General features: G+C 40.3%; 1 protein-coding gene across 3 annotated transcripts; it reads right to left on the reverse strand.

Moving 5' to 3' along the window:
• Positions 1-3,576: 3,576 nt before the first annotated feature.
• Positions 3,577-24,250, reverse strand: SMU1 (SMU1 DNA replication regulator and spliceosomal factor). 3 transcript variants are annotated; one of them, XM_060155201.1, is made up of 12 exons: positions 24,118-24,250; positions 20,838-21,048; positions 19,107-19,259; positions 17,958-18,068; positions 14,757-14,885; positions 12,922-13,041; positions 11,361-11,477; positions 10,603-10,730; positions 9,684-9,810; positions 7,186-7,353; positions 5,397-5,549; positions 3,577-4,094 (listed from the first exon to the last, which is right to left on the reverse strand). In XM_060155201.1, exons 1-12 carry the CDS (start codon positions 24,141-24,143, stop codon positions 3,996-3,998), a joined length of 1,542 nt encoding a protein of 513 aa, XP_060011184.1. In that variant the 5' UTR covers positions 24,144-24,250; the 3' UTR covers positions 3,577-3,995. The 3 variants fall into 3 exon arrangements, with proteins under 3 accessions (XP_060011184.1, XP_060011186.1, XP_060011185.1); XM_060155202.1 differs by lacking the exon at positions 3,577-4,094 and adding an exon at positions 4,110-4,846; XM_060155203.1 differs by lacking the exon at positions 20,838-21,048 and having other exon boundaries at positions 24,118-24,230.
• Positions 24,251-24,643: the final 393 nt, after the last annotated feature.

Raw genomic sequence — 24,643 nt, forward strand, 5'->3', positions numbered from 1 at the left:
ACGTGGAATTCACCATATGACCCAGTAGTTCCATTCCTTGACTCAGGAACATTGTGTGCCAATGTTTATGGTATCATTATTCACAATACCAGAAGAGGAAACAAGCCATGTGTCTTAACAGATGGATAAACAAAATGTGTTATATGTATGTATGACAGAAAAGGACTTCATTTATATGAAATATTTAGGCAAATTCATAGAGGCACAGATTACCAAGGGCTGGGAGGAAGAGGAACGGTAAGTTAGTGCGTGCTTAATTGTTTCTGTTTGGGGTGATGAAAGTTTTGAAAGTGATGGTTGCACAAGAATTAATATAATTAATGCTACTGAATTGTATACTTAAATGGTTGAGAGTAAGCTTTACTTTTGTTTCACCACAGTAAAAAAAAAAAAAAAATCCTTAAGATAGAAGATGAAAATAGTTACAACCTGGAGAGGCAGAAACTGACAAGTTTGTATTCTGTATTAAAAAAAAAATTCTTGTTAGAACTATGGCCAAGGTCATCACAAAAATACAAGTGCATCCGTGGAAGTGTGTAGTTCCATCGCCCCAGCACTAATGCTTTCTTTGTGATGCCTCCCCTGTCTGTTCATACTTGGAGGGAATAAAAATAGAAGCTGATTATGTCCATGAGGGTCCTAGTGGAACACGGTGGCAGATCTTCCCTTGTGAAATTAGCATCACATTTTTTCTCCATATAGTACTGCCTCTCAACCTTGGCTACAACTGAAGTTACCTCGGAAGCTTTAAAACATGATTTGAGTCTCACCCTCTGGGTATTTTGGTGTTGTTGAACTGAGTGTAGCATAAGCAAAAGGATGGTTACATATAGCCAAGGCTCTACACCAGCACCATGGGGACAGTTATATTAATCACCAGAACAGTAACGCCATTGTTAGAATTGGTGTGGAGGGTCAAACAATGGCAGCCCTTAACTACGGCAAGTTTGTTTCAGACCAAGGCTGCTTCCCATCTTAGATAGACACTATGGTAATTTCCTCTCTTTTGAAGTACTATGGGAAAATGAAGCATAGGCTCTAAAAGCACAGTGAATGAAAAATGGTAGCAAGTTATAGCAGTAAAGATGCTCTTTCAAGGGTTTCTGAAGTCTTGTGCCTTTATCACTTAATTTGGTTATCGCAGCAACCTTCTGAGACTAACAGAACAAGAATTGAAACACCTACCTTACAGTTGATGAAAATGACCTCTAGTCTACTTACTGGTTCTCAAATCTGAGCATGCTTGCTGAGCCCCACTGGACTTGGATTCTGTAGGCCTAGGGTAGGACCTGAGAGAGCTGCCATTCAAACAAGTTACCAGGTGACTTGGCCCACGTAAAAGAAATGACAGCAAAGACTGGAATCCAGATTCTTGTAATTCGGTGCTCTTTCTACTCATGTCTGCCTTTGTAGGGTTTTGGTAAGTCTTAACAGAATGTGGAAAAACTCTTTCAAAGAGTCAAGAAATTGAGTTTTAGAATCCCACCTCAGTCAGTTGCGCTCCAGGAGCAAGGTATGGAATCTTGAAATCTGTTTCATGTGATAGGACTCAGAATAGGCTAGAGCTCATAAAGCAGTTCTGAAAATTAAATAACACTGCTTACATAGTAAGGAAGGGCTTAATAAATGTTATTAATGGTAGTAATACAAGCTAAAAAATAACTAGTGGAGAACACACTGAGTTGTACCTGAGACTTGTATTTAAAAGAAAAATTTTTTTTTGGTGTGGAATACCAGGTCATTCAGTGTTTTCCAGAGCCATTCAGCAGCTCAGTGGGGGATGGGACAACTCACAGAGTTAACTTTAATGCCATGTATTTTGGGTTTTAAGTGCTAGAGGAGTATCAGTTAAATAGGTGGGCTGCAGCAACAGAGCAGCTGTCTTAAGAACCATGGGGGGCAAGGGCCCAGGATGCCTGTTGCGTTCCCCTGCTGCACAGCCACACCCAACCGGGGGCACCCTCCACCACCTCTCCTCCTGGAGTGAAAAGTGTTGGGCAGTTGCCATGGTGTCCAGGAGCTAGACAGCCCTTCTCCCACCTCCGCCTCTTACCCAGGGGCTCCCCCTGCCTTTTGTACTGGAGATGGCCATGGGGGCTAAAAGAAAAAAAACTAGGCGCGGAGTAAGGGAAGCTCATTTCCACTTTTAAACAACACAATTTTTAGCTTTGTGCAAAATGAAGTCGTGGACTGATAAACATGGGTGACCTGGGAAAAGCAGAAAATTCATTTTTCCCCCCCATTTTTGTTTACTTGTTACACCAAGGCACTACTTCATTAAAAAAGAAAATATACTTCATGGCTCTCAGTCCAGTCCTCTCCTCTTTGCCTGGTCTCCCCAGATCCTACCATAAGTCTAGCACATGCCTTGCAGCTATGGCACACTGCAGTGCTCCTAGGATCACCAAAGCCCTTTACCTTCTGCTCCTGTTGGTCCTTTTATGGTCAACTCCAGAAAGCCTTTCCTAACCCATTAGGTCTGGATCATCAAAAAAACAACTCCAGATTTTCTGTTATCGCACTATTTTAATTAATCCTGTTAACTTGTTTTTCTCCCCTATCCTGTGACAGAAACTAGTGTTTTTAACCATCCTGAGCACTAGGTGCAGGAGCAGAGGAGTTGTTTGCTAAAAATTCCTAGAATAAGTAAGTGTACATGTGCTGAAAAGATTCTTGCTCTCCATGAGCCTTGGCACAAAGTGTGCATCTCACAACTGCCAGTTCACAAGGTCATGGGCTAAATCAAAACTCCAGTTTCTTGAAGATTTTTCTAAGGAATTTTAGTATAAGCTCTTTGCACCTTAAAGTTTTTTTACTTAAGTGAAAGCCTCTTCACTGGGAGGAATGGCAGACTACATTCATATAGACTCACCGCTATTCAACTCTCAAATCGGCAGCAAATGACATTCTGTGAAAAAGCTGCAGGTTTTGTGGCAGCAAGACAGTTGGGAATATGACTGGGAAAGATGGATTTCATAGTGCTGCTAAGAATTATTCAGCCGATATTAAGCATTTTTATGTGCTAGGCAACAGCTAGCTGACCCCAAATACAGGATCAGGCTATATTTCAAGGGACAAAGGTTTGTAAGACTATACAAAACTTTCCCCACTTGTTTGTACCTACTAATTGGGAAAATTAAAAGGGGGCATAAAAGGCCCACACAAGCAAACAAGCTCACTTTCTTGAAATGGTACCTAGCATAGTACCATCACACGTCAACAAAGGCATTCCATATACATCTTTGGTTGAAACAGAAAAGAGACACCCACATGCATTTCCAAATATGCCAAAACTGAATTCTCATATAATGTATCCTGCAACTAGTTCTATCCATTAAATGAAGACGATATTCCCTGGAAAAGTCACTGCTAAGAAAAATGAATGCCTGGGGGAGGGCAGTGAAATGAGAGATCCTATGTGACACCTGACTTTACATTCAGTCTGTCCTACCCAGGAATTGACTTCCGGCTGTACTTAAGATTCAGGAATAATAATGTAGTGTCCCACCCTCTTCATCTGATTCTAAGTAAATATGTTAACTAGATGAGCACTTATTTACATTTAAAAACAAAGCCTCCAGAAAGGTGTAAAGTTTATTAACATCTTTTAAAAAAAAAGATGGGACAGTAAACAGCTACTGAATTTGGGATAGTTCCTTATTTACAAGTTTTACTGCAGGAGGCCCGTTTTAATCAGCATTTCACATAATCAAAGGAGTACAGTTTTTCCCTAGAAATATCAGTATTTCACTCTCCAGGTAAAAGACTATTGAAAACATTGAGTGACTGCCCCAGTTAGAAACGGATAAGCGAATACCTTGAAAATATATAAAAAAGAGTAACTGCTACTTAAACATGAATTTTCACAAAATTATTCTTGTGCCTAATTCAGACAATTTACTTAGAAAAGCTGGCCTAAAAAAAAAAAAGCAACACATGAATATGTCTTCATTTTAAGTACATGCTCTCAAGCTAGTTTAAAAAGAAAAGTTGAATTAGGGTTTCCAGAGTTTTAGGAGTCCATCTTCACTGTAAGTAGCAATCAGGTTCTGATGAGGGTGATGTGCGATACCAATCACATCCTTCTCATGAACCTGGAATAGGTAAAGCACAGGATTAGGGTATACAGGTCTCTTAACAAATCACTCTGAAGAAGCTTCCAGAGCTGAGTGGGAGGGAAGAAGAGTGAAGCTCCTACTTCTCACCAAAGGAATCAAGCCCAAGGCAGCCTCAAAGAATGCTAACCAAACACACAAACCAAAAACTCAAACGAGGCTATCACATGGCTGATGACATTTTCTGTACTTTTCTTCATAATGTATAAATAACACTTTGAGCCAAACCACTCCTGCACTACAGTGGGTCCTAGTCATCATCACCATTTTATAAATATTAAGCCAAGACAGTGGCTGAGACCAAACAATTCCTTCAGCTCAGTGAACTTATTAGTATTTTCCTCAACTAGAGGACACCTTCCACCTCATCTTGTTTTGTTCACATCTTGGATCCATACTGGAGGCTTCACAAGGCAGACGTGCCAACAGTTCACTCAAGAACAGTTTGAGATGAGGTTATTCTCTAACAGAGCTATGTGTATAATTTTTTATACATTCACCAGACCATTTCTTTTTCCTCGACTGCAGACGACTTCATTTTCCCTGCCCAACCACCCCTCTGCATTTGGGCTGTGGGCGGCATGTGACTAATTCTAATCAAAAAAGAATGACAAACAAAGTAATATAAACAAACCACTTCCAGATGTGGGTCTTTAAAACATCCAGTATACCCCTTCAACTATCTTTTCTCCTTCTAAGATCTGAGGGGCCACATATTCCAAATGGCACAGCTAAAAGACAGAGGAGGACGATGCAATTTATATCACACTGTGACATAGTAAGAAACTTTCACTGTTAGACCACTGACATTTAAAGATTGTTTGTTACAGCAGCTAGCATTAATTATTCCTTGTTACTGATTGAGCCCTCTTACAACACAAAGCTGCTTAAAAAACATAATCTGATAGGATAATATACAAGTAACTTGCCTTTGAAAGGACACGGAGAGGACTAGCTATATCTGCCACTCTCCAATCGCCCTGGATAAGGTCTAACCAATCTAGCTGGCTAGACAGGCGTGTTCCCTTCCTTCTTCTCTGCTTTATGTACACCCATCCTATCCACTTGAAGCTGAAGGCTCACTATAAAGGATGACTTTTCCTGATACAGGAGTTAATTCCATACAATTACTTATGGGCCTTTTTTTAATTTAGTGATAACATTTTTACATTTTTTTATACCAAGGTTCACACAGATAGTCTGGAAAAGGTTTACTTCAGAGTTCAGAAAGACATAAGCATTAACAATTTCTGTAGATGGCCGTAAGTCAGTAATACTTACTGTCAAAGTTCTCTCCAGTTTGCCAGTGACTGTGCTGAAACAGTAGAGCACAAAGTCCTCCCCTACACAGTAGATCCATTCACCACGGGGAGAGAGGGCACAGCAAACAAAGTCACCACCTTCTCTCTTACCAGAGCTGAAGCTTCTGACAATCTAGATCATTAACACAGCCCAAGGTAAAAATAAAACACCTGGATTAGCAACAGTTCTACTGCAGCAGTTTAAACTGACATCTTTATGTTATTTTGTACTTTGGTTTACTGTCATTTATAATTAGGTTACCAGTTCCATTCACCATGTCCTGAAATATTCAAAGGATAAGCTATCCTAAGTCAGTGGCAGACAGACATTTACAATTCACTTGTCCCAAGTCACCAATCCTACTCTTTAGTCTACTGAGCCATTTTACCCAGAAGCAAATTCGTTAGCATACACAATTTCCTAAATCAACATACTACTGGTTCTCAATGCTCTGTGGACCCATGCTCCCCAGTTTCCTCTTTCTAACAGAATGAGATGCCCTCTCCATTCATGATGGAACTGTCTCCAAGACCTTGCTTGCTCTATTTTACATACCATTAAGATCACCATAAATCAATGGAGAGAAACCAATCTCAAAAGGTTAAAAGGCTACATATTGTATGATTCCATTTAATTACTATTCTCAAAATGAAAAACTGTAATAATGGAAAACAGATTAGTGGCCGCCAGGGGCTAGAGCTGTGGGGGAAGGGTTTAACTATAAAAGTGTAGCACAAGGGAGTTTCTTTGGGAGTGATGAAACAGTTCTGTATCTTAATCGTGGTGGTTACATAAATCAACACGAGATGAAATTTCACAGAAATATTCATGTCCCACCTCAAAATGAATGCATGTAAAGACGTAAAATCTAAATAAGGTTTGTATGTGAGCTAACAGTGTTGTACCGATGTCAATTTCCTGGTTTTGATAACTGTACAATGTTTATGTAAGATGTTATCATTGGGGGATGCAGGTCAAGGCTGTACAAGAACTTTTTTTAAGTTTTTAAAAAGCCAAGCAGAAAACTAGGAAGTGGGCAACTATGGCTATTATGCAGTGTCCCAACAGGTACTGCAGACCAGCCATCTCAACCATAGGTTTGTCACTACCAATTTATCATTTATAGGGGCTCAAGCAATGGAGAGAGAGTTCCATACACCAGCCCCTGCATCTTCTCCATGCTCAGCAGGATCCCCAAGTGCCCAGCCCAACGTTTCAGTAGCATCACAACACATTCCCAGGGCTTGAGACCTCAACCTTGATACTCCTAATGTCCCTGGTGCTATAAAAGTGAGGTTCTTTGGGAACCAGCAGGTGTTCTGATTATAAATACACATCATAAAGACACTGTTGCCCTTCTCCTATTCGAGTTCCACCTTAGATCACATAGTAGCTAGCAGATGTCCCAAGCTGGTAATCCATACACTGTATCTCCCTCACTCACACAGGGATTGTTATATCAAAATCTTCAGTGAGGTTCTGCAGGAGGCTTAAAGACAGATCAGGGTCTCATTTATCCAAAGGATGCAAAAGAAAGAGAACAGTATACAAACATCCTGGGGAAAGTAGATTAACTACTGAGATGCCAAAAAGATGTTTTGTAGACATACAATTTAAAATATTAAATATGTGTCTGAAAAACAAATATAGTGTATATGGTTTTCCAAGTGGTGAACCCATATTTGGTTACTGAAAGTGCCAGGACCAAGACACGCTGATTTGGGAACAGCCCACAGTGCTTGAGCAAAGGCACTTTCTGAGCACTCACCTGTCCCTGCATGTTCATGATGACCACTGTGTTTGATCTGTTGCAAACCACAAAGTGCTCTGGGTTTTTAGGAAGCAGTATCACACTGTTGACAGTGATGTCTGTCCCTGCAGTGCTGCCCAAGGATTTAAAGGTATTTGAACATTCTGTGGTCTTCATGTTCCAGATCTACAACACAAAAATATAAGACATAAACATTTGAGGGGCGGAGGAGGAAGGTTAACAATTTCTAATGTTTTTCAGTTGAAAATTATATTACTAAAAAAGAAAAAAATTGACTCAGAAAAAAAAGCTTCTTACAGTCCAAATACCTAGCACTGCCATATACATAAGAGCTCCCCATTTGCTGATTAACTGGTATAAACAAAATAAAAATCAGAAAGTGAAATAATAAAACCCTTTTAAAACTTATGATCTTTTCCTACAAAATTTTCCTTGGCTGACAAGCTACCTATCTTTAATATCAGCTATGTGTCAACACTGCTACTGTCATAAACAACCACAAAGCTACCCTTCTCTGGACACCAAAATGAAATGAGGGTTTTTTAGATTTACATGCTCAGGACCCTGAGATTCAGACTTGGTAGGTCTGGAGTGGGATGTAGGTTTGTGTAATTTTTTAAATCTTTTTTTGTTTTTAATTAATTATGTGGCTGCGTTGGGTCTTCGTTGCTGTGCGCGGGCTTTCTCTAGTTGTGGTGAGCAGGGGCTGCTCTTCATCGCGGTGTGATTGCAGTGGCTTATTGCAGTGGCTTCTCTTGTTGCAGAGCACGGGCTCTAGGCATGCAGGCTTCAGTAGCTGCGGCAGGCGGACCCTAGTGCACACGGGCTTCAGTAGTTGTGGTGTGAGAGTTCAGTAGTTGTGGCTCGTGGACTCTAGAGCGAGCATGTGGGATCTTCCCGGACCAAGGATCAAACCCATGTCTCCTGAATCGTCAGGTGGATTCTTAACCACTGCACCACCAGGAAAGTCCCTGTGCATTTTTTAAAAGCTCCACAAGTGATTCTCAGCTTGTACTGAGAACCACTGCAGAAGTCACAATGTTAACAGACACACATGAGGATCCATGAAGCGGAAGCTACTCTTGGCCATTTGTGTGACCTCTCCCAGTCCAACATTTCTTCTGCTAATAGTTCTCCACCCTAATGCTTTTCACCTGGCCCTTCTGAGCTACTATGAACTGAAGTGGTTAAATCAGACATCACAGTTATTAAAATCTGAAATGTGCTTAGAGAAGGGATGGACCAACTATTGCCTGGCATCGTCTGGACAGCACTCACTTCATGAGGTATAAAAACTTCAAAGGCATGGACTATGTTGTGTTTCTTCTGTGCCTTCAAAGGAACCCAGCACAAAACAGATGTTGAATGAATACTTATAGAGAGGAGGAAATAGTTGCCCCACTAGTTGTCCCAGTATTTATTTTCTTAATAAATACTGTATCATCTACCCCAATCTCCTCTCCAAAGCCCAGCAGCCTAGAAAAGAAATGAACATTTCAGGGATCAAGAGTTCTAAGACTTCTAGAGTTTTCTGTCCAAAAGGTCAGTGAGATGCTTTACCCCACTTATTGCAGAACTAAACAAAAAGACCACAAAACAAAGAGACCTACACAAGCCACCTTCCAATGGTATTTTTACAAGTTGTGAGGCCCATATATTGATACATAGCACAAAGAGGGCAAACCGCATGACTAAAGCACTAACAGCTCTGTGTATTTCACCACCTATCCTGAGGAAGAGTACATCTCCTACCTTCAGGTTTCTGGTTCAATTCCCAAGCCAGAAGAAGCCACTGCAGAAGGTGGTCTGACTGTTAGGGATTTGTATTAGAATGTTTAGGTCTTCTGCCACGTAACACTCACTTACATAAGGCAATTTAAAAGCAGATCTAGAATGTAAATGGAGTGTCTCAAAGATCTCTAGCGATTTTCTATTTGGATTTCCCATCTTTTATAGGAAATGAGGCCCTCTGTTGAAATAACTAAATCTCTTAAGGTACCGAAGAGCCACTACTTTCAGATGAGAGCTGAAGGCAATAAATAAGTATCTGAGAGGACTTGGTTCTACTCTATGCCCCTCCTGCTCCTCTTTAAATGCTATTAGAAAGGCCCCAATGTGGAGGCTCGGGGTGGGATGAGGCTGGCCTATTTATTTAGGCACTGAGCTCTTCGTAAACTTGTTGCGGTGGACCGTACCTATGGCAAGATAGAATTTCACCACTGTAAATGGGGATGGACTTAAGTTTAGAACTCCACACCTTTCCTCTTTTCCTACACATGATAGCGTCTGTAGGTTTGAGATTTGAGGTCCCTAGGCCAATAAGAATTACCACAGAATATTACTATTGTCACAGACTCACCTCACCTCAATTATGGCTAAAATACTTAGTAAAGAGGTTTAACCACCACAATTATCACCATTATCACCATTGAAAACTCCTCAAAGGGCAAAAGTGGAACAGACACCCCAAAACAAACCAGTAGCAAATACTTAACCTTCACAGTGCCATCAGAGGATGCACTAATAATATAATGCCCATCCTGTGTAAATGTTGCTTCATTAACGAAGGAGGAATGGCCACGAAATTCCTTCAGGGTTTTTCCAGATTTTAAACCATGAATTCTATCACAAATAAAAGCAAATGAAAAGAACAATTAATATTCTATATATTATGGTTGGGACCAACTGTTGAAAGCATTTTAGATGAATTATAGAAGCTCATGTTAAAATATTAAATGAAGAATGAGGGCTATGCAATTATGTATGCAGTATTATTTTCATTATGTCAAACAATCAAACAAAACCACAACAAAAGCTTTGCACAGAGACTGGAAGAAAATATGCCAATAATACCACAAGCTTCTGTTCAGCAACGAATTTCTAGGTCTCTGCCGGGTCCCAGGAATCTGTATTTGTCACATGTCCTCTAAGGTGACTCTGAGGCAGGTGGGTCCATAGACCACACTTTGAGAAATATGAAGTACTGCTATAATCCCTTTCTAATCTCTCTTCTAGGTAAAGACCCAAATGGACAACACAATAGCACTGTGTCAGCTGTACTTTGGGGAAATAAGGTCTCACATACCCTCACTCTCCATATAAAAGCATCCTGGTGAAAACATAAGGAATCACTAGTACCTCCCTGTAAGGCTTCACCATATTAAACCCAAGTGAGGGCAGTTTGGGGATTCTTTTTTTTTTTTTTTTTTTTTTTGCAGTACGCGGGCCTCTCACTGTTGTGGCCTCAAGCACAGGCTCCGGACACGCAGGCTCAGAGGCCATGGCTCACGGGCCCAGCCGCTCTGTGGCATATGGGATCTTCCCGGACCAGGGCACGAACCCGTGTCCCCTGCATCGGCAGGCAGACTCTCAACCACTGAGCCACCAGGGAAGCCCCTGGGGATTCTTACTTACCTAATTGTCTGGTCAAATGAGGCACTAAGGATCTGACTGCTATCCTTAGAAAAGCTTAGACAGGTGACACCTTTACTGTGTGCTCTTTCAAATCTCCTTAAACACTGTCCACTCTGAATCTTCCATACCTTTATTAAAAAAAAAAGAATAGTGAAAACCTGTAAATACTGTCCCACTCTACTCTGCAGAGCCAAGCAAGATGCAGTGCTCACTAATATGCTAAAAACAGCATTAAAAATGCATGCTAATAGCTGAATATGATATGTCTGGTTCACACAGTACAATTATAACTTGAATCCTTTGAAACTTAAGCCTCTTTCCTTTTAAATTATTAAAACAAAAATTCAGACTCTAAGTTCCCTTAGCAGAGACCATTTCTGTATTTTATCTAGCCCAGGGGATTTTAACAGCAATTAAATACAAGCCACAGCTAATCAACTGCTAATCACCTGCAGACCACCCCATCCCCTAAGCACAACACACCATAAGGTGAGCCACAGTGGCACAGCAGAAAGGGCACAAGCAGATCTGGACTGAAGTCCCAGATCTGTCACTTACCAACTGTGTGACCTTAAATTATTGGACCTCCCTAGGCAGAGTTATTATTAGGATTAAACAAGAAAAACTAAAGTCACTGGCATAAAGCTGATGCTCCATAAAGAGTAGCTGTTATTAAGCAAAAAACCTATGTAGGACACTAACTCATTACAGAACTCTCAAAATGTCTACATACAAGAGTTCATGCCACTAATTCATACCTTGATTTTTCCATCTTGGGCACCAGTTGCTAACATTTCTGTATCTCTGCTGAAGCACATGCAGAGGACAGCATCATCCATCATCATAAAGTTATCCTGGGCCTGGTACTTAAGATCCTAAAGGAAACAACGATAAGCAGTTATCAAAATAACACAAAAACACCAGTTACCCCAGGTCTCTGCAAACTCACTAAAAGCAGGATAATTGGACTATGCCAACTCTAAATCTGCAAAGCAAATAGTGTCATGCACACTATTCTGATGAACAACTGATAATACTGGGAATAACATTTTTACACAATTCAAGTAACTATTATAAAAAATGCAAACATATTAGCCTACATCTTTTGCTTATGATCCTTTCTAAGCAAAATTTCCCTACAGTACATATTGTACATCTTTAATAAATCTGAATTTATTTGTTTTTAGGGTATGACATGAGAAATTAATGTTTTGTCCATACTGTCAGCTACCTTTCCTAAAACCATGTATTGATTAATCCATTTATTTGTTATTTTTCTTTTATCATCTATTACTGTTCATATTGAATTACATATATATATATATTTTTTTTTACATCTTTATTGGAGTATAATTGCTTTACAATGGTGGGTTAGTTTCTGCTGAAATATATTTTTTCTAAAGTATAGAAAGAGACTGCTTCATGGTTAAAAAAAAAGGTAAATTATAAAGAAATATACAATGTAGAAAGTGAAAGTCACTCATAAATCCACTAAGCATGGAGTGGAATTTAGTACTCTATGATCAAGATTACATTTTAAATCAGGGGTTAGTCAACAAGTAGCTATTTGGGAAAAAGTTAAGTTGGATCTACACCAATTTTAGCACCCTAAACAAATGCCAGATGGATCAAAAATTAAACATAAAAAGAAACATAATGAAGGAAGTCCAAAGGTACAAACTTCCAGCTGTAAAATAAGTGCCATGGGGATGTAATGTACAGCATGGTGACTACAGTTAGTAATACTGTATGTATATTTGAAAGTTGCTAAAAGAGTAGATCTTAAAAGTTCTCATTACAAGAAAAAAAAAAGCTTTAACTATGTGTGATGATGGATGTTAACTAGACTTACTGTGGTGATCATTTTGCAATATACACAAATATTGAATCAGAAGCAATCCAAAAGAGAAATGGGCAAAGGACATGAAAAGACTTCACAGAATAGGAAATACTGGTGGCTTTTCACATATAAAAAGATATTCCACTTCATTCAGAATGAAACACAATTAGTCCTACAGTAAGGTTAGAGTGGAAACAATAAGCAACTGCTTACATATACACATAGAATATTCCAGAAAAGTTACATAAGAAACTGGTAACCCTGAGTGGACCAAGGAAGGAAGGGAACTGACTGGCTGAGGGACAAGGTGGGGAACAAGACTCTTTACTGAATAACAGTTCTATTTTATAAAATGTTTTATCAGATGTACATATTACCCATTCAAAAAGTAAATTTAAATTGCAAAACTAACAGATAATTTAAAAACAGTAACAGATAATTCTCCCACTAGAAAAATTAATGTATTTAAAATACTTTACCTTCCTGATTTTTCCAGTCGTAAAATTCCATACTTCAATGAATCCATCAACAGACCCAGTAACCAGATACTGACCATCTGGAGAAAATCGAGCACACTCCACATGTGATTTCTGACCAAACTGTTTCAAATGAAACAATGAAACAGATGCATTTTTACGTAGTGGCCTTAAAACAATTCCCATTTTAAACTTTTGAGAGCTCTGTCCTAGCATAAAGCCATAGCTAGCCTGTATCATGGAGTTTGGGAGGGGTGTTTCTGTACCCAGACACCAAGAGATGCTAGATATATTTTCTCCAAACAGTTTAGCGTCTAGGCTCTCCACTGAAACTAGTTTTTGTTCTTGTTTTTGTTGTTTCTTTTTTTTAAATGAAGTTGGTATTTCCGAAGGAAAGCAAAAAAACTATTTTAGCAAGGGACTTAGAACAAATAATCCTGTTAACTCAAGCAATAAAGTTTTACCAGAATCAGCCACTGTTGGCATGACTTTCACACTCAACTAAATATGGCATATGTTCCTATTTTTTTTTCATTTGGGGGAAAAAATTCTTTTTTCAAAATAAATGGCTATTTTCCTCCACTATTTTTTAAACAAATTTTCTATCACTGCTTCTTTTCATGACCTTCATTTAATCAAGTGATAATGTATGGCTGACTAACTCTAGGAGAACTGATTAGAGCTGACAGATTGTTTGCCTGGGAAATGTATCCTGAGCATTTACCAGCAAAGATGCTTCCATTAACAGATAAAAACTACAGAACGTTAGACAGATGGGAACAGAGAAAAGCTCTATTATGAGTTTCATTTTAAATGCCAAAAAAGGAAGTGTTTATAACAGAAAATCTTAGTCCAGCAGCATAATTATAATGGATTTCTATTTGTCGCAAGGTTTTAACCAGGGTAAATAAAAGTGCTGCCCCAAAATACCTTTACATGCAAATCAAAACATATAATCCAGAAAAGACAAATTCAAAACACTAAGCCAAAGTCAAAGATTTGAGGAATATGAATTATTTTTAAATCTATAAATGCAATCAGAGCACAAACCCAGAAAGAAACTAATAAAAAGGAGATGCTAGGGCTTCCCTGGTGGCGCAGTGGTTGAGAGTCTGCCTGCCAATGCAAGGGACACGGGTTCATGCCCCGGTCCAGGAAGATCTCACATGCCGCGGAGCGGCTGGGCCCGTGAGACATGGCCACTTAGCCTGCGCGTCCGGAGCCTGTGCTCCGCAACGGGAGAGGCCACAACAGTGAGAGGCCTGCATACCGCAAAAAAAAAAAAAGGAGATGCTAAAGTAGCAAATATGGTTGTAATTCTGAGGACTGCAACAATTATTTCATTATGCTTTTTCTTAGAAAAGTCAAAAAACAAAACAAAAAACACCAAGAACCAGCCATCAAGGTGATAAAATTATTTTCCTCAAACACCACTCAAGCCCACTTTACAATCCATGCCTGGTACTTTGCCTAACATGTAGCAAGCAAAAACACAAATGTTGAACAGGACAAATATATAGAAATTTCATGGTTCTTAGTCCCAGGCTTAACCAAAGAGCTAAGCAGTCTTCCAAATGCAGGATTCCTTGGAGGACGTCCAAGGGCAGATGATGGGCCAGATGTCCAATGTATGTCCACTCGGTAATACAGTTGAGGTGTGCCACTGCCTGGCTGCAGGGAGACCTCAGTGATCACCGGCAGCAACCATGAACGTTGTCAGAGCTGGAGAATGAGTTCTGCTCCCCAACCCAAGCTCCTGGCACAGGGCCTGGCTAAGCAAGCATACACTGAGTCCCCAACAAATGATTACCGACTGGCTGAGTGTCCAAGGATCCTACCTTAATATGCCTGCTCAGCTGCGTAGGAAACTTTTCTTCTTCCACATCTTTGACAGCTGCTTTGCCTCGGAACAAATCTATGGTCATACCAGGAGGAAGCAATCCCTGGTGCTGCTGCCACTTCAGTGCCTATGAGAAAAGAAATCCACTTGGGTGCTTTTAAGATCTGGTCCTGATTGTTCAGACAAAGCCTAAAACTGTGAGCCATCCAGACCCAACCATCTTTGGCCATCAAAACACAACATAAGCTCGGCTATTCTGTGTCCCAGGAACACAGGCTGATCTCAGGGTAGAAGGGGACTCTGAGAGCCAACAGGGCCATGTTTTTACACCTATTTTCTTATAGGTGTCTCTTATTATAAATAAAATTTGAAAAACAGAAATCTCCCATAGTTCCAACATCCAAACACAGCTACTGTTAGCATTTCATATGTTACCTTGTAGTATTTTTCCCCTGACATATATGTTTAATTTATATAGCTGTAATTATACCATATGTAAAATTTTATATTGTTTTCACCTATCATTAGATCATGCTATGACATGACTAACATTTCAATGGCTGTACAATATATCCTATGTAGTAGATGTTTCACAGTTTATTTAATATATTAATGGACATTTATACTGCTTCTAATTTTTGCACTCATCTAAATAATGCTGCAGTGAACACCTTTGGACATAAGGCTTTTTCTATTATGAGCATATTCCCCACTTGCAATAGGTTCCTAGAAGAGGACTTACTGAATCAAGAAAAGAACACAAATGGTTAAGGCTCTTTATATACACTGCCAAAGTGTTTTCCCCAAAAGACACAACTTCAATAGCATTCACGACTGCATTATGGGGAGTAGAAAAACCATGGACTTTGAAGACAAATGGTCCTAGTTTGTCAACTATGCTATTCTGACTCCCAATTTCACCAACTAAATTCAGGGGAAAAGCCTAATTCCTAGAGCTGATGAAAGGATAAAATAAAATAATATATGTAAAGTCTATAACACAGGGACATGATCAATGTTGATTCCTTTTTCCCTTTACTATATCAAGAAAACAATAATTTTGGATGTCATTTAAAAACTCTAATGAGTGGAAAGTTACGCCCTACTTTAGTCAATTCTCTGATTAGAGTTTGAGCTTTTCTGCATGTTTATTAACTACATATATTTCTTCTGTTAGCTGTTTATTCATGTTCTTTGCTCACTCATCTATTGTGGTCTTACTATTTTTCTTATCAATTTGTGAGCTTTTAATGTGATCAAGACATTGTATTTGTTGTTTATGTTTGCCAAAAAGAATTTTTTTCCCAATCTACCCATTTTTTTATTATAGCTTTAAAGCTTTCTTTTTATCTTAAGTTAAACTCTCAAGTAATGAAATTTGTTGACCTTTACCTTGGTGTTTACTCCCTACTCACAGGAAATCCTTCTCTATCAAGAGGTTTGATACATTATATCACCACCTACGTTTTTCTATATTCTTAAAATACATAACTTTCACTCTATCTGAAATTATGCTTATAAAATATGAGAGAAGGCTCTAATCTGACATTTCTCCCCCATTCTAAAGTAGGTGCCCCAACACCATACACTTAATAATTCCTCCCTGTTCCTAGGTTCTGTGACATTCCCATTAACATCTATTGAATTCTTATAAATAACAGGATCAATTTCTTGCACTGCTGTTGCACTGGATGCCAAGTACCAAAATGATTCAAACTATAAACCTGTTAAAAGCTTCACTACTTCTAGGGCTAGTGTGCTTTCAACATTCTTCCTTTCCAAAATTTCTTTGATGAATATACTTCCAAGTTTATTTTTTCAAGTGAACACTAGAATTCTTCTGTGAAACAGTTCTAATCCTATTGTGATCTTTATTATAAACTGCCTTAAATCTAAGAAGAACTGGCATCAACATCAGTCTTATCCAGGAAAATCAATGTTTCACCATCTACTCAAATCTTCTTTCATTTCTCTTGAAAGCTTTGAAAGGCTTTTGCTTTTTTAAAAAGTGGAAATAAATCATGTATTACCCACAAAAGTTAATGCTAGAATTCTTATATTGTATGCTGTTGCTATAAACAAAAGCTCTTTTTTTCACTGAATATTCGAACTGGCCAGTGCTGATATGTAGAAATGTAATCAACTTTTGTATATTTTATATCTCACAACTTTACCAAACTTTTAAATTAATTCTATGATTATAGTTTAAATATTTAATGTTTATAAATACTATTAATTTTGTTTATTTCTTTCCAAAATTCATATGTTGCTTATTTTTCATATTTTACTTTAATGACTGGAGAACTTGACCTGTCTCCAATCAACAGGTACTCTCTACAGGCTCTTTACCCTTAGTCTACAGCAGCTTCAAATCACTCCCAACTTTAAAAGGAAAAAACAAAAACGAAAACCCCTCTCTACATCACCCCTATCTCCTTCCTTTAACAACCAAGAAAGGAACAACTTGAGAGATGAAAAGGGAAGCCAAGAAGAAAAGGGTTAGAAAAACCAAGAGTGGAGTTTCATGAAGACGAGTGGTTATCATGGTTGAGAGCAACCAAGAGCATGGGGAAGATGAGGTCAGAAAGGAGTCTGTACTCTAGGTCGCATTAAAATTGGAACGACAATGCTAGTAATACTACTACTAAAAAAAAAAAAAAGAAAAGAAAAGAAAAGAAAAGAAAAAGAAAAAGAAAAAAGAAACACCGCCAGCAGCTACCAGTTACTGTGTGTTTACAAGGTGCCAGGCAAAATATAATTGTTTTAAGTACATTTTATCTCATTTAATCCTTACTACAACACCAAGATGAGTAACTGGGATCAAAAAAGTTAGGTAATATGCCCAACACCGCATAGCTGGTAAGTGAGAGAGCTCAGATTCTAACTATGGTAAACATTTGTTCCAATTTGTTTCAGACAGTGTTCTGGCACGATGATCAACAATGCCCTCAAGATTGGATGATAAATTCTATTGTTACCCTAATTCTGTCTCTAGAGTGTATGCCCTTAACCACTAATCTATACTGCCACTCCCAGGAAAGATGAATGTGGCATGGCACAGCTGTTGGTACAAGCAGCTCTACAGGTATTTCCCAGTTCTTAGGATGTCTGATTTCTTTAGCTCATACATAGACTTTATATGGTACAGGAAACACTACCAGGAGTTCAGAGTCATTTCAGTTCCACAGACTGTAATTACCTGACCCAGCAATGCCATGAGACGAGATGGAGGCACCACGCTGACTTCCCCAGCTAAGGCCTGGGCAATCGCTGCTCTTCTCTTCTCTTTGCTACTTCCATCGGGGTATGCCTGAAAAAGGAGCGGCAGTAGCATCATTTCCAAGAAATGGCAAAAGACATAAATGTGCTTATTTTTAAAAAAGCAACAGTAATCAAGCAGAAACATTCAAAAAGGAAAACATAAAAAGTTAAACAGAAGATTAATCAAACCATTTAGTTTTTAAAAACAACTTCTCAATTCTACCCACTTGCATTTCAAAAGTATGAGCTGAAAGAGAACTGAGGTCAGCCAATCCACACCATTATTTCTGAAAAGAGCCTAAGTAAACTATGTCAAAGCCAGAGTTGTTTTTCCAATTTTTGAAAAATCTGCAGAGCCAAGGATTCTTTTATATTCTTTAATAATTTTGTTCAGTCAAATGACTCCCAGCCCAGAAGTTCTTCACCACCTCTAACTTAAATCCTGTCCTGGCAATCCAAACTCCTTCCTTTATCCTCACGGTTTCTGTGAGTTTACTCTAACAACTTCCCATTATCCAGTGCCTATTAAATTCTTCTTCCTCCTATTTAGACAAGCTTCTAGTAAAAGGCTGGGTGAAAAAGAATGAAACTATATATATATATATGGTTTTGGAAGAATAAAAGAATAACAATCATCATGCTCCAGTAAGCATAATCAGCTGAGAAGCAAAAACACAAGCTTTTAAGAACTAAAAGAACCAGGACTTCCCTGGTGGTCCAGTGGTTAAGACTCTGCACTTCCAAAGGGACACAAATGCACAGTGAACATACCAGCAGTAGAGCAGCACTTCTGGGCCAGTTAAGTACGTGGGCTAATGTGGAAATGATACCAGAATAAACTGTCTACTTTTTTACTAATCAACACACAATCCTATATGATGAGGTGTGTGGGGGAGGGAAGGTCCTCAAATACTAAATTAGATTATTCTCTTTAACATATGCAAATTTCAACCAATGTAAATAAACAAAAAAGTATAATTTTCAAAAATTAAATCAAAAATACGAAAAGTATCCAATAAAATGTTTTAAAAAGATCACATTATTGCTCAAAGTTAACAACAGTTTCTTTTCATTACCACCGTCATACCTCTCGAGGATCGAAATAAGACCTGGCCAAGAGGTTTTCCAGATGAATATACCGTTCTGGCTGTGTTTGTTTTAACATAATCATGGGATCAGTCTGTCTCAGAAGAGATCTGGCAGCACCCAATTCACGGAGCTCTATTAATTCCAAAACAACCTGTATAATTGAAAGAAAATGGCTGTCAATGCATTCGCTTATTAATTTTTCTTTTTCAGTACTATTTCTGACATAGAAATGGCCTATCAAAATGATCTCCAAATCACAAATCAGGAAATGCCCCTTCTCCTTTTCACAAGCAATTTCAGGCAGACAACTACAGTAATTATAAAGTAATAACTTCAGTCCTTCATTTTTATCTACCAATCTCCTCTCCTCTACCAATCTCCTCTCCTCTTAGGTCTCTTACTCAGAATGTAGATGCTAGAGAAAACTAAAGATGGAAATATCTCTATAGGCTCCAGAGAAACCTTTCTCCAATTACCAAAATTTTCTTTAGGGAATTAACTAAATTCACGTGGACTGTAAAGAAACAAACCCATTTCCCTATTTTTACTTCAAACCACACGACATTCTTATTTCCAGAAAATCCACTCTGTTCTGTTATATAATAAGTAATTTTACGATCTATGTCCTGGTTTCCTGGCACACATCTTCTAAAAACCTTGGCATTTCCCCAGTGATAGAAATATCTTTGTTATTCATAAGCCCTCTGCCTCACACCTGAGTTAGTGCTAAGGAGATGGCTCAGGACAAGGGCTGGCTATCAAAAGGACCAACCATATGATTAGAGGATTGATGCTCTGAGCCAGCCCAACCCTGAAGAGGGTCAAGGAACTAGAATTTGAATGAAAAATCTCAATGGAGCTTCCTGGTTGGTGAATACTTTAATGTGCCAGGTAAGAGACAAACCCTAACTCCATGGGGGGAAGGCACTGGAAATTCTGGTTCAGTACCCTCCCAAACTTCACCCTATATGTCTCTTCATTCAGCTGGTACTGATCTTTCCCCTTGATAATAAAACTGCAATCATCAGTATGTCACTTTCCTGAGGTCTGTGTCATTCTAGTGAATTATCAACTCTGAGGGGGCCATGGGGACCCTCAAATTTGTAGCCAGTTGGTCAGAAGTATAGATGGCCCAAAACCCCAAAGTGTGGCTGGTGTGTGAAGTAAAGACAGTCTTGTAGAGGACCGAGCCCTTAACTAGTGGGGTCTGCACTAACTCTGGGTGGTTAGTGTCAGAACTAAATTGCAGCACACTATTTGGTGTCAGAACAGTTGGTGTTAGAATAGATCATTCAATGGTCACTTAAGAAAGAATTTCAATTTGGGAAAATCTTGGCTTTTCCAAGAAGAGAGAGAAAAATACAGAGTAGTTGGGCTTCCCTGGTGGTGCAGTGGTTGAGAGTCCACCTGCTGATGCAGGGGACACGGGTTCGTGCCCCAGTCCGGGAAGATCCCACATGCCGCGGAGCGGCTGGGCCCATGAGCCATGGCCGCTGAGCCTGCGCATCCGGAGCCTGTGCTCCGCAACGGGAGAGGCCACAACAGTGAGAGGCCCATGTACCGCAAAAAAAAAAAAAAAAAAAAAATAGAGTAGCACTCAAGCTTTGACAGTGTAAATTTTAGGGCTGTTAAAGCCCCATAATGCTTGAAGAAATGTTCATGGATGCTTTCCAGTCAGGGGGCCCACAATAAACCCACATACAGGGATCAGCATCACCCCCACTCTTACCTGTTCATAGAGGTCAATGAGGGTTTTGTCTGGCAATTTCAGAGACTGTATAGCCTGTAAAACAGTGTCCCAATGGCCGCTATTAATGTCAGCCACAAAACTCTCAATGCTGTCCACAGTATTCAGAGACACAGTAGTCTCTTCCTGCAAGGTGGCTAATGCCCGATGTAAACTGTTCTCCTTTAGGTACTGCATGATAAGACGGATCACACTGAAAGAAGAAAGCAAGTCATTCAGCTCATGGATCCTCACTCACCAAAGAGTTCACAAAATAAATCCCACCCCAGTTTATTTTTCTACACAACCATCCTCCTTTCACTACCTACTTTCCGTTTCTTTATCGTGTGAGTAAAACTTTCCAAAAAAATCACAGAACCTAAGCTACAAGATATCATCCAGTCCTACTTCCAACTCAGAAATAGGAGAACTGGGGTTCAGCGAAGGGAAATAATTTGCCCAATGTCTCACAGTCAGCTAGAAAGCAAGTTAGTACCAAGAAGACTCTCTTACTTCCAAGGTCAGAGATCTTTTTATTATGCCAAGTTTCTTATTAATTCATATGATTACACTGTTGCACACTATAGTAAAATACTTTAAACCAAGTCTAGTCACTGACACAAAATAAATGATTGGATGATTTGGTCCATTTTTCAAATGACAACAAAAAATATGAATTGAGACCTTCTTAAAAGGGATTTCTTGAACACAAATAAGTAGAACTATACTGTATGTAAAAGCAAAACAAAGCTATGTGTCCTCACTTGCAAAAATAACACCTACCCACTGCCTTTATTACCAAATGTTCAAGACAAGTGAAATAAAAACATGTGGATTCAGTTTCCCAAGGAAAAGAGGACCCAGACAATCTCCAAATACTCAGAGAACAAGCAACGGTTTTCAGCATGTGACACGTCATTTCGAGTTAAATATATATAATTAAAGCTTCTTTTGTTGTTGTTGTTGTTTTGTTTTTTTTGAGGTACGCGGGCCTCTCACTGTTGTGGCCTCTCCCGTTGCGGAGCACAGGCTCCAGACGCGCAGGCTCAGCGGCCATGGCTCAGGGGCCCAGCCGCTCCGCGGCATGTGGGATCCTCCTGGACCGGGGCACGAACCCGTGTCCCCTGCACCGGCAGGTGGACTCTCAACCACTGCGCCACCAGGGAAGCCCGATATAATTAAAGCTTCTTGATCTTCGGCTTAGTGTTAAGGAGTCTAGTGAAGAATGTTGTTCATATAGACAGTAAAAGTTCACTTTACAGGCTATACTACACTGTTCTTCTCTTGCCTTAAAAGTAAATATGTGGCACACAAGATATTTCTACTGGACAGCACTAGTATCAGGGGTCACACTGTCCTGGTTGGAAGGGATTTCAGACTGGAATTTAGTCAATTCTCTTTCCCAGGAGAGAAATAATAAAAAATAATAACCAATGTTTTCTATGTGTTCACTATATATCACGTACTGTTCTAAGCATTTTGGATTCATTTACTCCTCAAAACAACCCTATGAGGATGGCATTACTCTTACATCCATTTTACAGATGAGAATTTGACCAGGTAACAGAGATAAGTGGAAAAATGAAGATTCAAACTGGCAGCGTGGCAGGTGAACATACACCCTGGACAGGAAAGCAAACACCCTCTTCTTAAAAAGGGCTCCCTTCCTGCAGAAGGGAACTGATTACTGCTACTCACAGTAGTCTTTTCTCTCATGGCCCCTTTAAGAGATACCTGCTGTTCCAGTATCACACTGTCTTCCATAGCACGCTTCCATTTACACTCCCCAAATGAAACACCACACTTCATGCTTGGAAAGAACTCATATTTGACATAGCCAAAATCAAATTCACGTCCTTCAAACACAGTGTAATACATAAAGAGCTAAAAGCTTTGGAGATAGGCTGGGATTTGAGTCAGAGTTCTGTCACTTACTGTGACTATGGACAAGTCAGTTAACATCTCTTTGCCTGTTTCCTCATCTGTTAAGAAAAATAACTACTCTGTAGGGGTTGGTCAAAGAGTTGACTACACTGCTTATAGTGTGACTAGCATGGAAAATACTTAGTAAAAAGCAGCAATTATTGATAATGAAAACATGCAGCTGGGAGAATGGTTAGCTCCCACTTTGATTCAGGCTCAAAGCATGGAATCCTTTCCAACTCCTGCCCTGACTTAGGTGTCTTCATCGCCAGCACTCTCCATCACCCTTCTTTGCTTTACTTTTCTCCAAAACACTTACCACCATTTGCTAAGCCTATTTTACTTACTGCTTTTGCCTGCTGTTTGCCTTCCTCAATAACAATATACTTTCTATAAGGGCACGGATTTTTGTTTGCTTCGTTCACTACTATATTCCCAGGGTCTAATACAAGTACACAGCAGACTTCAATATTTGTTGAATGAATAAACCTCCCTTCTTCCTATGGCAGACCTTGAGGACAAGTCCTCTCTCCCTTACACTCAGGACACAAATGATACGTCTGCTGATTTAATTATTAAGTGTTGGCAAGAGCAAGGTAGAGGATGGAATCCTGGAAAAGTTCACTAAAGACCTTCAGTCACTCATTAGCCCCCCTCTCCCCCAAGTCTATCATTCTCCTGGCCCAATTTCCACATTCTGTCCCTCCTTTGGGCTACACAGAGCTCACAGACTAACCAAAATTCAGCGCCACGTGGAACTTCATAAAATAGCTAGTCGCTCATTCATTCCAAAGACAATCACTCATTCATTCCAAAGACAATCATTGAGCCTTGACGATGTGCTAGGAACTGGGACTGTAATGAAAAGGAGCCCCTAGACGCCTACACAGGCTAGTAGGGTGGACAAACGGTGACAATACTGGATTAAGTGCTGGGCAGAAAAAAGCAGAGGGCCCTGTAAGCACAGGGGAGGAAACAAACAACACTGCTCACTGGGGGCGGGAAGAGAAAGAAGGCCGCGAGTGCGGCCCCCTTGTGCAGATTAGACCGGAGTCCAGATTGGATGGCTAATTTGCTCAGTCACAGAGACCAGGAGTCGGCGAGGGCTAGAACTCAGGTCTTCCAGGCATGTCTTACCCCCAACCCCGCGCCGCCTCCCACCGGGCTTTGGGCTTCCCGTCCGCTACTTTCTTGTGGGCCCGCCTCCGAGGTAGCCAGATCCAAGAAGCTTCTTTGAGGGAAAGGAAATGCCCCTCCACTCCCCAGCCTCTCGAACGCCTCCCCCGAGCAGCTCCTACGACCCCACCCTTCGCCTGCCGACCCCCGCAACCTCGCGAGCATCCACCACCACGGGACTCACTCCGAGGACTCGATTTCGATCGACATAGCGCTATCTTCCCTGGCGCAGGGGCCACACCACTCTCAGGCCCAGTAGCGGAACGCACCAGCTACACCTCCGGCGGCCCCCGTACGTCACTTCCGCTCGACGTCCGACGCCCGCTCAGGAGGCGGTCTGTACGGAAGAGGGGTGTGGAGTGCGTGTGGAGCGGGGGTTTGAGAGGCGGAGCTTCGAGGGGCTGTCAAAAGTCGGAACCTGGGCGCCTGCTACAGAGAATTTTCCGTTCTCCTCCCTAGAGGAAGAGTTGCCTTTAAAGGACTAGTTTTTTTGTTTGTTTTTTCTGCGGTGCGCGGGCTTCTCACTGTTGTGGCCTTTCCGTTGCGGAGCACAGGCTCCGGACGCGCAGGCCCAGCGGCCATGGCTCACGGGCCCAGCCGCTCCGCGGCATGTGCGATCTTCCCGGACCGGGGCACGAACCTGTGTCCCCTGCATCGGCAGGCGGACTCTCAACCACTGCGCCACCAGGGAAGCCCTAAATTTTGCTTTT

The sequence above is a fragment of the Lagenorhynchus albirostris genome, chromosome 7 (genome assembly GCF_949774975.1).
Source record: "Lagenorhynchus albirostris chromosome 7, mLagAlb1.1, whole genome shotgun sequence".
In the NCBI taxonomy this organism is placed as follows: Eukaryota; Metazoa; Chordata; class Mammalia; order Artiodactyla; family Delphinidae; genus Lagenorhynchus; species Lagenorhynchus albirostris.